This window comes from Balaenoptera acutorostrata, chromosome 12 (assembly GCF_949987535.1).
Source record: "Balaenoptera acutorostrata chromosome 12, mBalAcu1.1, whole genome shotgun sequence".
NCBI lineage: Eukaryota > Metazoa > Chordata > Mammalia > Artiodactyla > Balaenopteridae > Balaenoptera > Balaenoptera acutorostrata.
Genome location: NC_080075.1, coordinates 85,964,887 through 85,979,552, shown reverse-complemented (window position 1 = coordinate 85,979,552; position 14,666 = coordinate 85,964,887). Strand labels below are relative to the sequence as shown.

The window sequence follows — 14,666 nt, the reverse complement described above, 5'->3', positions numbered from 1 at the left end:
CACCAGGGAGAAATAGGCTTCTCCTGCACTCTGGTCCGTCACTCTGGGACGTGCGTTTGTTTCAAAGTGATAAGAGTTGGACCGAGGCAGCTTTGATTGTGCATCCTCTGTTTCCATCGAACCAATGCAAAAGCGTTCCCAACCAATGAAGCATTTTCCCTTTTTGGAAGACAGTCACCATATAGATTTAATTCAATCACGTCATTCCACACGTACCTAGCTTAATAGACAAATACAAGGGATTAGGCTCCTGGCAAATGCTGAAGAATGTAGTCAAAGGCAGCCTGGGAAGTTAAAGGAAACGTGGTCGTGTGTGGCGCAACATTTCCTGGGTCCCTGGGACGGGCCGGGTGCCCAGAGACGAGCAGGCCCCCTCCCTGTCCTCAAGGAGGGCAGACAGCTTGGTGGATGGGGTCTCTCCAGCCACTTGACAAATGACAGCCTGCGTTTATCAAGCAACTGCCCAGGATGGGAGGGGGTGGTGTTAACTGAACAGGAGGGCCAGTGGAAGGTTCAGTTCACAAAACAATGAGTGATTTTGGGCGTGTAGATGAACAAGGTATCCTGACATGCAGATGAGGACGTGGAGGACGCGATGGGAAATACAGGTTAAGGGGTGATTGTAGAACTCTTGCGGGAGTTAAAGAGATGAAGGTAGAAGGAAATGATGAAGGTGAGAAAGGTTTAACAAAAATGGTGATTCTGAGAGTTGTGTTTATTGAGACAGTTTTGCACTCTTTGACCTTTGCTAAGGTGAGGTTTCTCAGCCCCGAGTCGTGATCCACCAGCCTTCTTGGAGAGGAGTAGCTCTGACTTGGGTGTTGCCTATCGTAGCACCACTGTGTCACGGCCGGGAAACACAGCCACAGTATGAAAATGGAGACACTGTTATTTCCTAGATAACATGCCTTCGATGATAGTCTCCTTGACAGAACCGGGAAGGGAATTAAAATCACTTTTATCCACCTGCATTATAAATGAGCGGGAATGATTCCTGAATTGACGATTAAAGGGGTTGGCCTAAAATAATTTAAAGCCCTGTATTTAGGTTCTTTTTTTTTTTTTAATTAATTTATTATTGGCTGCGTTGGGTCTTTGTTGCTGTGCGTGGGCTTTCTCTAGTTACGGCGAATGGGGGCTGCTCTTCGTTGCGGTGCGTGGGCTTCTCATTGTGGTGGCTTCTCTTGTTGCGGAGCACGGGCTCTAGGTATGCGGGCTTCAGTAGTTGTGGCTCGCAGGCTCTAGAGCACAGGCTCAGTAGTTGTGGTGCACGGGCTCAGTAGTTGTGGCTCGGGGGTCTAGAGAACAGGCTCAGTAGTTGTGGCACATGGGCTTAGTTGCTCCGCGGCATGTGGGATCTTCCTGGACTAGAGCTCGAACCTGTGTCCCCTGCATTGGCAGGTGGATTCTTAACCACTGCGCCACCAGGGAAGTCCCTAGTTTTAATAATTGATACTCTTCAAGCTGAAGACGCTGTTGATTATGAATGTTGTAGCTAGAATCCCCGGTGGGGATACGCTTTTGGATTTTTATGTTCCGTGATGTATTATCTATTTGGGTCTAATACTACTACTGCAGTGGTTTCTAACTTAGGGAAGAGTATCCGGAAAGACACTGTTCCAATGGCATGGAAAAATCTTAGAAAGTTAGTAGTATTCCAGGAGGTCAATCTGGAAGATGTCATGTTGAGAAAAATATATTTACCTGTTTCCTAACCTCAGAGTTAAGCACAGCTTAGAGAGCCCCAGTTTGGCCAGGGGTTTTTTTGGAGGTTTGGCTCAGCTTTGCTAGAAAAACTTTTTTTTTTTTTAAATTAATAGCTACTGTATTTATTTATTTATTTGGAGCTGTGTTGGGTCTTCGTTTCGTGCGAGGGCTTTCTCTAGTTGCGGCAAGCGGGGGCCACTCTTCATCGTGGCGCGGGGGCCACTCTTCATCGCGGTGCGTGGGTCTCTCACTATCGCGGCCCCTCCCTTTGCGGAGCACAGGCTCCAGAGGCACAGGCTCAGCAGTTGTGGCTCGCGGGCCCAGTTGCTCCGCGGCATGTGGGATCTTCCCAGACCAGGGCTTGAACCCGTGTCCCCTGCATTAGCAGGCAGATTCTCAACCACTGTGCCACCAGGGAAGCCCCTAGAAAAACTTTTGAACGAGGGTTGTGGAATCCCGTTTCACGTGGTCAGTGAAGCCTTGTCAGGTGAAGCAGGTGTTTCCTGCCAAATTCTGAGATTAAAATCAGGAGATTGAAAAGTAACTTGGAATGGGGTGAGTGGAGGACAGGTGTCTCAAAGCTGTTCAGTGGAAGTTGCAGCATTTGTTTTGTGTACAGGTTTTGCTCATCTTTGGCTTCTCTTGAGGTCCTGAAGGCACTTTCTTCTCCAGGGCAAATGTTCCCCTCAGGGCCTGCTCGCGGATACCGTGGCCGGAGGGAGGTGAAGGGTGGCAGGGAGGGGGACTCTGGCTGGCCTGGCTTCTTCGCTGACATCAAATTAGCTTCTTCCTTGAGCCTTTTACTTCAAACAGAACTGACGGAAGTGAAACTTGGGAACCGGTGCCCAGCTGGTTTATTCTTGTATTCGGTACCTATTCTCCAGCATGTATTTACAAGAGACCCTGGACGAGGGGAAGGTCAAGCAGAGTGTGGTTGCCTTCACGCCCCTCGGCCAGGCAGGCACTGGAGGTGACGTGGGCCCAAGCTGTCACTCAAAGAAACTTTTTAACCAAATAATGGTTCATCTTCCTGAAATGAGTTTTGGTTAAGGCAGTATTCTCCTTTACCCTCCTTGTAAAAAAAATTTTAAAATGGTGGTAAAATGCACATGACATAAAATTTATTCTTTTAACCACTTTTGAGTGAACAGTTCAGTAGACTTAATGTAATACATGCACGTGGTTTTGCATTTACATGGTGGACGGTCACCCTCTAGCGCCAGAACTTTTCTCATCTTGCACAACTGAAGCTCTGTCCCCCTTAGACACGAACTTCCCCTGCCCTGTCCCCACCCGCTGGTAATCACCATTCTGCCTTCTGTTTCTATGGGTTTATCTGCTCTAGGTACCTCAGATAAGTAGGCGCATACAGTATTTGTCCTTTTGTAACTGGCTTGTGTCACTTAGCGTAATGCTCTCAAGGCTCATGCATGTTGTAACATGTGCCAGAATTTCCTTCCTTTTTAAGGCTGAGTAGTATTCCATTGTGTCTATAATACTGCATTCTGTTTATCCATTTATCCATCTGTGGCCGCTTGGGTTGTTCTCAGCTTTTGGCTGTTGGGAGTAATGCAGCTGTGAACACAGGGGTGCAGGTTATCTCTTTGAGACCTAGCTTTCAGTTCTCTCGACTGTATACCCAGAGGTGGCATTGCTAGGTCACGTGGCAGCCCTGTCTTAAGTTTGTCGAGGGGTTGCCACGCCGTCGCTGCACCGTTTTGCAATTCCTCCAACAGTGCACGTGGGTTCCATTTTCTTTACATCCTCACTGGTGCATGTGTCTTCCTACTTTTTAGGTAGCAGCCATCCAAATTAACGTGAGGTGGTAGTGTTCCCCCTTCTAAAAAATTGTCAGCGCCCAGTTTTGGCAGCCCCAGGGTGTAGATGTTGACAGTTCCTAGGAGCGTGTTGCCAGGTGGGACCCTGACCCTGTCATCTGTTAAGGATTATAGACCAGATTTTCTGCCTCCAAATGGAGGTGTCTTCAGATTTGTAGATAAGTTATTCAATAGAGGGGGGAGCTAAAGATATCAAAGCAACTTCTGATAAATTTGTGGTCGGAAAAATACACCAGCCAATCCCGTGGCCCCCACAAAGGGAAGATCACAGGGCTGGAAATCGAGGAATCTGAGTCCGGCTCCGTCTCTGCCATGGGGGGAGCTTGGCCTGAGTCACTTACCATTTCTGGGCTTATTTCTTGAAAACGAGGGTGTTGGGGCAGCAACTCAGTCCGGATCCTGCCAGCTTTGGAATTCTCAGGTTCTGCACGATAACCTGGAATTTACTCGTTAGGAGCGGGAGGGATGCTTTGGTCTTGAGGCCAAGAGCAGAGAGCAACATTTCGTTCAAATTATTAAAGATGCCCTTTCGGTTGCTAAGGACTGAGGAGTGCAGCCTTTATCTTTGGGACAGTTGGAGCTGGAATTGGACCTTGCAGGTCACCTAGGCCGATGTCCTCATCTTACAGATGAGAATCTAGGATGCAGAGATGGCAATAGCATCCAGTCCTGAGCTTTCTCTTTCTTATCAATGAAAAATACTGGCTGGCGGGGCCTGAGGCCTTCTCAGGAGCGGTGCCCGCAGAGCAGTGAGCTGGCGTGGGTTCCGGACCTCAGTGCTGGGGAGGTGGTCCCTGTCATTCGGGGTGAGCAGGGCTCCTATGTGAGGGTGATGAAGTTGGGGGAAGCCGTGGGGGATGGGAGAGGCGGCTCGACAGAACCAAAGCCGAGGTAGGATTCCAGGCCTGTGATCTTGGGTGTTTGCCTCACTGCACGTTTGCTTGTCCTTAAGTTTTCCCATTTGAAAGGCCTTATACCTACAGGGTTATTGTGAGAATCACGTGAACATGAGGCCATGCGTATGAAAGAAATCATACAAAAATGTTATTTTTACTGCGGGTACCGCTATTAAGTGAGAAGTTTATCTCTCTTAGTGAGGCCAGTATGTTAAAATCTAGGTTGACCATTGCGGTGATGATTTCTTTTATAAAATGATTCCCTAGAGGGAGTGTCAAGGTTACAAAGAATCCTTTTCTGTATTGTTCAGGAACTGTCCCCCCTCCCCTTCTGCATGAAGTTAGTTAACCTGCGCCACTAAGCAGACTAGGAGGTGCGTGATCGTCTGTATTCTCGTGCCTGGGCCTTTGTTAGCGGTGGGTGCTACACAGCTCGGGAGCCAGGTCTTCGCGTCTGAATGTGTCTTCGGAAGGTCTGCCTGCTTCCTCCTCTGAGGGAATCCAGAGGGCGTCGTTTATTAAAGTTGCACAGCGAGCCAGAGGACTTTCTCACGCTCTTTTCTTCGAAGCTTTTGTTCACTGCCTTAGGTCTCTGGCTTGTCTAAATTAGAATTAAATCAGCAGTTCTTGTTTGCCTGCAGGGCATGTGACCGACCACTTTTGAGCCTCCATTACCTCGTTTGTGAAGCAGGGATGCTAGTATCACTTCTGGTTGTGTCGTAGCGGGTGAGGTGAGGTGAGGCTTATAAAAGGTAGTTTTTGGGTTTTTTTTTTTTAATAACTTGAAAGGACCAGGCTTGATCCTTGGCCTCCAGGAGAATCTGGCTTCACCGAGTGACAGGAAAACCACCTGGCAAAATAGAGACACATCGTCAGAGTGAGAAGGTTCACAGTTACAGTGTAACAGAGGTTCGTCAGGGCCAGGCGTGCACACGCGCTGCGGCGGCTGCTGGAGCCGTCGTTGGGGACCTGGGGCGGGTGGCGTCCGTGTGGTCCCGCGTGCTCCTGGGTGGGTTCCCCGAGGAACTGGGCTGTGTGGGCGAGGGCTGGAAGTCGCGCTGCGTGAGCCCTGCGTGCTCAGGTGATACTGGAAGCCTCCAGAGCATTAAGTGTGCAGAGGGGAGGGCACACGAGAGTCTGGACTCGGCCCCGAAGCGTAGGCGTAGCTGGGGCTGGAGAAGGAAGGACCCGGCGGGGGAAGGACCACTGAGCAGAGCCGTGTCCCCGAGGGAGGCTGGGCCAGTCTGAGTGTCCGAGTCACATCAGGGTGGGGGACGGGCCAGGCCGGCTGGGCAGCCAGGCGGGTGTGGCTCACACCGGGGTGGCCGTCAGAGCCCCAGCCGTGAGGAGGGCTCGGCGCCGGCGGGGCTCCCGTTGCCCTGTGCCCCAGCGTCTCCCGGATTGGCGCTCTGCCTCGTTTCTTCCATCACTGCCGCCCTTCAGGATGGCATCCTTTCTTGTCCGCACCATCACCAGCAGCCACAGGTTGGCCTTCCTGCCTTCAGTGTCTTTTCTTGCCGGCCTTCTCTACGTTTTTACTGCAGCGCTCTTTCTCAGTCACGGATCGAATCCTGGTCTTGTGGTTCCCGAGTCCCCAACGGCTTCCATTGCTACAAAGCACCTTCCGAGTCTCCTGGCCGGTGTCGGCTCTCGTCCTCCCCCTGCGTGTTCTCTGCCGCAGGTGCCACCCCCTCTGTGCCTGTGCGCACACCTGTCTGTCCCCCGCGCGTGCTCTCTGCCGCAGGCGCCTCCCCCTCTGTGCCTGTGCGCACACCTGTCTGTCCCCCCTGCGTGCTCTCTGCCGCAGGCGCCTCCCCCTCTGTGCCTGTGCGCACACCTGTCTGTCTGCCGCGGCCTGTCCGCCTTCCTCTCCTGGGGGGCATCCCAGCCCTGCTCCCCACCCGTCGACTGCCGGCCCCTCTGGGATGGCTCTCCTCTTTCCCTGGACGTAAGTCCCTCAGCGTCTCCGTGAGTCCAAGCAGACACAACCACACGGACGTGTCTTCTCCTTCTCTCTCCTTCACGAGCCCGAGTCCCTCCGGGGGACGGGGTCTGCGTCTTTTTAACCTGTGTTCCCAGCACCAGGCCCCTCGTGGAGTGTTGGCCCTGGATGTTTGCTGAGTGGACTTCGGTTGATCGGCTGGGCAGACAAACCGCGGCCGAGCACGAGTGTCCCTCGAGATGTGAGAGCATCAGGCGGGCAGAGAAGGACCAGGATGGAAACTGTGGAAAATAAAAGTCACTTAGTTTTTCCTTCTCAAGTGAAAATAGTCGTTTTTTTCTACCAGCATTATTAAACACCTACTCTTTTTGGCGTGGTGGGGAATATGAAGAGGTCTCAAATACAGTCTCTTTTCTCAAGAGCCTTAAGATTTGGTCTGTAAAACCCGCATGTGATGACAGAGCAAGAGCCACATGTACCGTGGACTCAGAGAGGAAGAGCCCGGTGATGACTGAGATCAGGCCTCCCGGGGCTGCCAGGGTTTGGGGTGCGGAGCGCTGGGTGGGGCCCATTCCAGGGGAGCCATATGCGCTGAGCTGGTTGTCTTTGAAGTTGGGCATGCGGGGTGTGCACGTTCACCTTGACAGGCTCTAGAGCCTGCCCTGACTTAACCGTTTGTGCGCCTTGCTTGTGTCTCTGTTTCCTAGGCTCAAACCATGAATTACGTCGGGCAGCTGGCGGGCCAGGTGTTTGTCACCGTGAAGGAGCTCTACAAGGGGCTGAACCCCGCCACCCTGTCCGGGTGCATTGACATCATCGTGGTCCGCCAGCCCAACGGGAGCCTGCAGTGCTCCCCCTTCCACGTCCGCTTTGGGAAGATGGGGGTCCTGCGTTCGCGAGAGAAGGTGGTACGTGACCTGGGGGACGGGTTCCCTCCTTAGAGAAAAACCCTCGCACTTCTGCGGCCTTACGTGTCCGGAGCTCCTCGCGGACCCCGAGTTTTAGCTTTCCATTGGAAAGGGCTGGTCCCTGAATTGACAGTTACTCAGATTGTTCTGATTTCTATGATTGTGTAAATTTCTCCAAGATTTAGTGGCATAAGCCAACTGTGTATTAAGCTCCGGGGGATCTGTGGGTCAGGAATTCACACCAAGTGCAGCAGGCTGGCCCGTCTCTGCTCTTTGCCGCCTGGAGCCTCAGCTGAAGACTCAGGGCTGGGGGCTGGGATCCTGTGTAGATGCACTTGCCCACTCGGCTGGTGGCCCTTGGCTGGACTCTTGGCCGAGGCTGTCACCCAGACGCCTCCACGTGGCCTCTCCACGTGGCCTGGGCTTCCTCACACCATGGCGGCTGGCTGCAAGGGCAAGCATCGTCCAAGGGAGGGAGCCGGGCGGACTCTGCCTTCTTTTTCTGGTCTAGCCTCGGAAGCCACGTGGCCTCACTTGTGTTGTGCTCTACTCACTGGGGCGATCACAAGCTTGCATGGACCCAGGATGGTGGTGGTGGTGGGGGGGAGTAGACTCCGTTTCTCGACCAGAGTGACCAACGGAGGCTTGGAATTGTGAGATGTTTTGGGGATGTATGTGACTGAAGCGTATGTAGAGACCTGATCATTCCCCGTGAGGTTTCCTGTTGTGATGAAGAACATGTGTTTTTCCTTCAGGTTGACATAGAAATCAATGGGGAAGCAGTGGATTTGCACATGAAACTGGGAGATAATGGAGAAGCGTTTTTTGTTCAAGAGACTGATAACGATCAGGTAAGGAAGGCTGGGTGGTGAAGCTTACGCCCGCGTTTTGAGCGTTGAGCAGCGCTCATCTGGGGGCGTGTGTGGAGAGGTGATACTGGTGCCGGCTGTGTGGGTGACGGCAGAGGAGAAGAGCGGCTGTTTACCTGTCCTGGGGATTTGAGCCACAGGGTGAGTGTGTGCTATGCCTACCCAAGACTCAGCAGTCCCAGCCTGCTGCGTTTGCTCCCGGTTTCCAGGGAGACAGAGGAGTTGAATGACCCTGGCCTGAAACCATCAGTCCCAGCCTGCTGCGTTTGCTGCTGGTTTCCAGGGAGACGGAGGAGTTGAATGACCCTGGCCTGAAACCATCATCCAAAGCATACAAGTTATACTCTTGTGTCAAATCTCAGACGGCTGAAATGTTCTAATTTTTGTTTAGTGAGTGACCAAATCACATTAATTTTTTAGTATATGTGCTGCCGAAGCGAGCACTACATTAATTTTTTATTATGAAAAAATGTTTAACAGCTCTATTGAGATATAATTCTCACACCATGTGCTTTAGCCATCTCACGTGTACAGTTCTGTGGTTTTTAGTGTTTTCACGGATACGTGCAAGTCATCCCCGCAGTCAATTTTAGAACATCTTCATTGCCTCAGAAATAGACTCTGTACCCTTTAGCTACACCTCCCCTATCCCTAAAGCCCTAACTCCCCACCACCCTGAGCCCTAAGCAACCACTAATCAAACTTTCTGTCTCTATAGATTTCCCTAATCTGAACTTGCATCTGAGTAGAATCACATAGTTTGTGGTCTTTTGTGCCTGACTTCTTTCATGTACCATAATGTTTTCAAGATTCATCCGTGTTCTGGCTGTGTCAGTACTTCATTCCTTTGTATGGCCGAATAATATTCCACTGTATCTGTATACCACATTTCGTTTATCTTTTCATGTGTTGGTGGACACTTGGGTTTGTTTCCACCTTTTGGCTGTTGTTGAACTGCGTACAAGTTTTCGTATAGACACATGTTTTCATTTTGGGGGGTATATACCTGGGAGTGGAATTGCTAGGTCATATGTAACACTGAATTTACCACTGAGGAACTGCCAGACTGTTGTCCAAAGCTGCTGCACCATTTTACATTCCCACCAGCAGTACACGAGGGGTCCGATTTGTCTATACCCTCATCAATACTTGCTCTTTGACTTTGTGATTCTAGCCATCCTGGTGGGTGTGAGGTGGTATCTCATCACGGTATTGATTTGCATTTCCCTAATGACTAATGATGTTGAGCATTTTTTCATGTGCTTATTGGCCATTTGTATGTATTCTTTGGAGAAGTGTCTATTCAGATCCTTTGATTGTTTTTTATTGGGTTATTTGTCTTTTTATCCTTGAGTTATAAGAGTTCATTATATATTCTAGATATGAGTCCCTTATCAGATAGATGATTTGTAAATATTTTCTTCCATTGTGTGAGTTGTCTTTTCACTTTCTTGATGTTGTCCTTTGAAACACACAAGTTTTAAATTTTGATGAAGTCCAATTTATGTGTTTTCTCTTTGTGACTTGTGCTTTTGTTGTCACATCTAAGAATCCTTTGCCGAGTTCCAAGTCATGAAGATTTACCCCCATGTTTTCTTCTAAGACAAACCATTGCTTTTTACTCTTTCATTCACTGGGAAAGCCACTTTGAAGGGATCGGATGTGGAGATTCCTCAATACAAACCACTTGAACTAGTTCCTTTATGAGAAGATGGCCTTTATAGAGGAACGGCTCTAAATAGCTCCAGGCTCTAAAATGAATGCCTATAGTTTCAATTTCAGGACAAAACCATCCCAGGCTCTGCTTCCTTTTGGTCTTCCCAAAGGTGCGATGGTCTCTCCCAGCCTCAGCCTTACTGCTCAGATGTGGATTTTATACGTGTAGCTCATTGTCTGATGCTCTCTAAGCCACTTTATTTATTTATTTATTTATTTTTTGGCCATGCCGCGGCCTGCGGGATTTAGTTCCCTGACCAGGGATCGAACCTGAGCCCCCTGCAGTGGAAGTGCGGAGTCTAACCACTGGACCGCCAGGGAAGTCCCTCTCTAAGCTACTTTAAACTATCAGCAGCATGCTTGTTTATACCCTCTCTTTTGTATATATTCTTTACTTCTTTTTTTTTCCCTAGATTTTCTTTCAAACTAGTTTATTTAGGGATTCCATTGTCTCTCCTCAGTAGATTTTATGTACTTCTCATGTGCTTCTTCACTCATTAGTTCACGTAGTTCCGGGTGTCATCTTGATCGGCCAACCATCTTCGTAACAAGATCTATTGACAAGTCCTGGATTTTCTGATAGAGCTTCATTAATTTCATTTACTTCTCCTGATAGAGGAGAATAGAGTTCACGAGCAGCTTTCACGTTTTCCAAAGCACCAAACTCCTCTTGTTTGTTCAGTTCTGTTGCAACTTCAGGCAGACTGCGGTAAACAACATCTCCCAAAGCTTCCTGTGTAAAATTGCTGATTCCCACTGTTCCAATACCGTTTTCTGTTGTTATCCATTCATGTTTGTCTGTGAATTTTTGCATATGTGTCAGGCTGTATGTACAATAGTTACATTGTTCCATTTTATCTAAAAACGCTGTAAGGTCGGGATTATCATTTCCATTTTTCTGATGAGGGAAACAGACTCAGAAGTTAAGTGACTCTGCCCAAGATCACATAGCTCATCAGAGATGGAACCCTATTTTTTACTACTTGTTACCAGGTTTCTGATAAGAAATGAGTCATTTGATAATAAAATGATTGCTATAGTTTTTAAAAAAACTGGTGAATCATTATAAAACAACTATTAAATTGACAGGCAGTGGAGGTTTTTTTTTTTTTTGGTTGTTGTTATTTTTGTTTTTTTGTAGAGAAGAGGGTCAGTACCTAATCACTTGACAGCCACATACCTAGGTGTGCTCTGGTGCAGGTGGGCACTTGGGGCACGGTGTGGGGACACTGTCAGATGTTTTCTTTAAAAATTATTATTATCCTCTTAATTCAGTGCCTGTTAAAAACACACACACACATTCTCTCTTACACACACACACACACACACCCACACACACTAGAGTGCAAATCGGAGTCCAGTTCCCAGGGTAATGTGATGACTCCAAGCCCATTTTTTCCTCTTTACCCTGGAAATTTCAGACCAAGTTGAATTTTGGTAGCCTGAAATAACTGAAAATTACCTCACTTTGTTATAATTACGAAAACGCAGGATTCAGTACAAAATGGCAGTTAGTGACTTGTCGACTTTATGACCACCTGTCAAATTCGGCAGCCGCGTCTGCAGATCGCCGTGAGTGCCCCGTGCTCCCCACTGCCCACAGCGCTTGGGCTCCGGAATTAGCACTGGTGGGTCATCGGCACCACCGGCTCCTTTAACCCCAACTAACGACGCTCCTTCTTGGAAATGTGTTCTGTCTTTCAGGAGGTGATCCCCATGCACCTGGCCACCTCCCCGATCCTGTCGGAAGGAGCCTCGAGGATGGAGTCCCAGCTGAAGAGGAACTCCGTAGATTGGATAAGAAGCCTGGACCCCAACACGTCAGCCCAGGTCTTACCTCCCAGCGAGACCCCTTCAAGTGGCTCTTTAGTGAAGAAGCGAAGGAAGAGGAGGAGGAAGTCGCAGCTGGACAGCCTGAAAAGAGACGACAACATGAACACGTCCGAGGATGAAGACATGTTCCCCATAGAGATGAGCTCGGACGAGGAGGCCGAGCTGCTGGACAGTAGTAGGTAAGTGTGGGTGAAAGCGAGGGCCTCAGTTAGAGCTGGGTGAATTCGTTGTTTAGGATGATCCTTTTCTTTTTTAAATTGACGTATAGTTGATTGATAATGTTGCGGTAGTTTCAGGTGTACAGGAGTGAATCAGTTATTTTAATATATATATATATATCTGTTCTTTTTCAGATTCTTTTCCCTTATAAGTTATTTCAGAATATTGAATAGAGTTCCCTGTGCTCTACAGTAGGTCCTTGTGGTTTATCTATTTTGTATATAGCAGTGTGTATCTGTTAATCCCAAACTGCTAAGTTATCCCTCCCCCCTTTCCCCTTTGGTAACCATACATTTGTGGGTCTATTTCTGTTTTGTTCATTTGTATCTTTTTTTTTTTCGATTCCACATATAAGTGATATGGTACGATATTTGTCTTTCTCTGTCTAGCTTACTTAACTTAGTATGATGATCTCTAGGTCCATTCATGTTGCTGCAAGTGGCATTGTTTCATTCTTTTTGATGGCTGAGTAGTATTCCATTATGTATATGTACACCACATCTTCTTTATCCATTCATCTGCTGATGGACATTTAGGTTGCTTCCATGTCTTGGCTGTTGTGAATAGTGCTGCTGTGAACATTGGGGTACAGGTATCTTTTCAAATTGTGGTTTTCTCCATATATTGGCCCAGCAGTGGGATTGTAGTAGGATTATTCTTATAAACTTTTTTCCCCCAGAATTTCTTACTCTTCTGTTAATGCATTTGAGACTGAATTTTGGAATCCCGCAGGCCCGATTCTAAAGTAACATAAAGATGGGATGTAGCTTGTGACAGAGAGACGATTGGTAACATCCTTGGTGATAACTCCAGCTTTCCAGGTCAGAACCAAGAAACAGGAGCTCAGCAAATGAATACTTAATGCACGAAACCGTTGTTTCAGAACCCGCTTATTCCTATTTGAGCACCACCTATGAGCCCGGCAGCTGGGCTGATGGATAGCTGGAGGCCGATCTGTTATAGACTTAGGGCCACAGGTGAATGCAGAACATGACCGGTTTCTCCACAAGCAAACTTTTCAATTTTGATGAGGCCCAAAGTTGAATGGACACCTGTTATTTTTCTTTGCTTTTAATAGTGTGGCAGAATGCTGTTTCTGGGTATTACTATTTTGGTGAAAAATGCCATTTTAAAAAGCCAAAACATTTGTAAAGAATATTTGATGTTTCATATTTTTATGTAATTCAGTGTAATTTTTGATCATTGTTTTTGTGTCTTGTTAACACAAAAGAAGGGAGAAGGATGGATAACTGAATCATTTTGCTGTACACTTGAAACTAACATAACCTTGTAAATTAACTATACTTCAATTAAAAAAAAAAGGGAGAAGGAACATCAGGATTAACCTCCTGCTTTGTTATTTAGAATAGAATTTTTTTTTTTTTTCCTGGCTAAAAATAAAGGCACATTGGCAACGTCGATTTTCCTAACTGTGGCCTCTGATCTGCTGTGGGCTCAGAAGCTGGGTGGTTGGGTTTATTACAGTCGCCTTCCCTGCGTGGCTCTTAGTTCCAGAACTTAGTGTTAGGTATTTCAGATAACATCCAAAAATAGAGACCAGTGGCCTCTGCGTGAGTGAAATAGTGAATCCTATTTCGTTGAGCATGCTATACCTGAAACGAGGTAGATTTGCGCCATTTCATAATTATAAGACTATGATTGGGGGCTTCCCTGGTGGCGCAGTGGTTGAGAATCTGCCTGCCAATGCAGGGGACATGGGTTCGAGCCCTGGTCTGGGAGGATCCCACATGCCGCGGAGCAACTGGGCCCATGAGCCACAACTACTGAGCCTGTGCGTCTGGAGCCTGTACTCCGCAACAAGAGAGGCCGCGATAGTGAGAGGCCCGCGCACCGCAATGAAGAGTGGCCCCCGCTCGACGCAACTAGAGAAAGCCCTCGCACAGAAACGAAGACCCAACACAGCCATAAATAAATAAAAAAAAAAAAAAAAAAAAGAATGCAAGAGAGCAAAAGTTCACACTTTAAAAAAAAAAAAAAGACTACGATTGGTTGTGACATTTATTTATTCTGCTAGACGAAACATTATCTGTGTACGGCCAAACAGGGATTTGGTAGCTCACCTGTGCATGGCAAGAGTTTTATTAACCCTCTGGGTACGGTTTTGGGCCCAATCTACCTCTCAGGCTTTTGCAACATGAAATGTGAAAGACAACTCCGTAGGCCCTACAGTGTAAGTAACAAGCAGTGTGGTCATCGAGCCCATGTCTAAGTCCCAGTTCTTGAACAAAATCACTTTACATTTATAATTCAGCCAAAGCATGAGCACACAAAACATTTCTCTGAGTCACTTTTTTCCTGTCCACATTCCTGGAATGTGCCTGGAATATGCCTGGGTAGTTTATTTATTTTATTTTTAAAAATTTTATTTATTTATTTATTTATTTATTTTTGGCTGCATTGGGTCTTCATTGCTATGTGCAGGCTTTCTCTAGTTGCGGCGAGCTGGGGCTACTCTTTGTTGTGGTGCATGGGCTTCTCATGGCAGTGGCTTTTCTTTTTGCAGAGCATGGGCTCTAGGTGTGTGGGCTTCAGTAGTTGCAGCACGTGGGCTCAGTAGTTATGGCTCGCGGGCTCTAGAGCGCAGGCTCAGTAGTTGTGGCGCGTGGGCTTAGTTGCTCTGCGGCATGCGGGATCTTCCCAGACCAGGGCTTGAATCCGTGTCCCCTGCATTGGCAGGCGGATTCTTAACCACTGTGCCACCAGGGAAGTCCCGCCGG

General features: G+C 48.0%; 1 protein-coding gene across 5 annotated transcripts in view; it reads left to right on the top strand.

The window, feature by feature from the left end:
* LPIN1 (lipin 1) overlaps positions 1-14,666 on the top strand; it is a 127,444-nt gene that overhangs the window by 67,101 nt on the left and 45,677 nt on the right. For all 5 annotated transcript variants that reach the window (XM_057558238.1, XM_057558241.1, XM_057558240.1 and 2 more), the window contains exons 3-5: positions 7,091-7,291; positions 8,047-8,142; positions 11,581-11,888. In XM_057558238.1, coding sequence (XP_057414221.1) covers positions 7,091-7,291; positions 8,047-8,142; positions 11,581-11,888 — 605 coding nt within the window. The remainder of the gene's footprint in view (positions 1-7,090; positions 7,292-8,046; positions 8,143-11,580; positions 11,889-14,666) is intronic.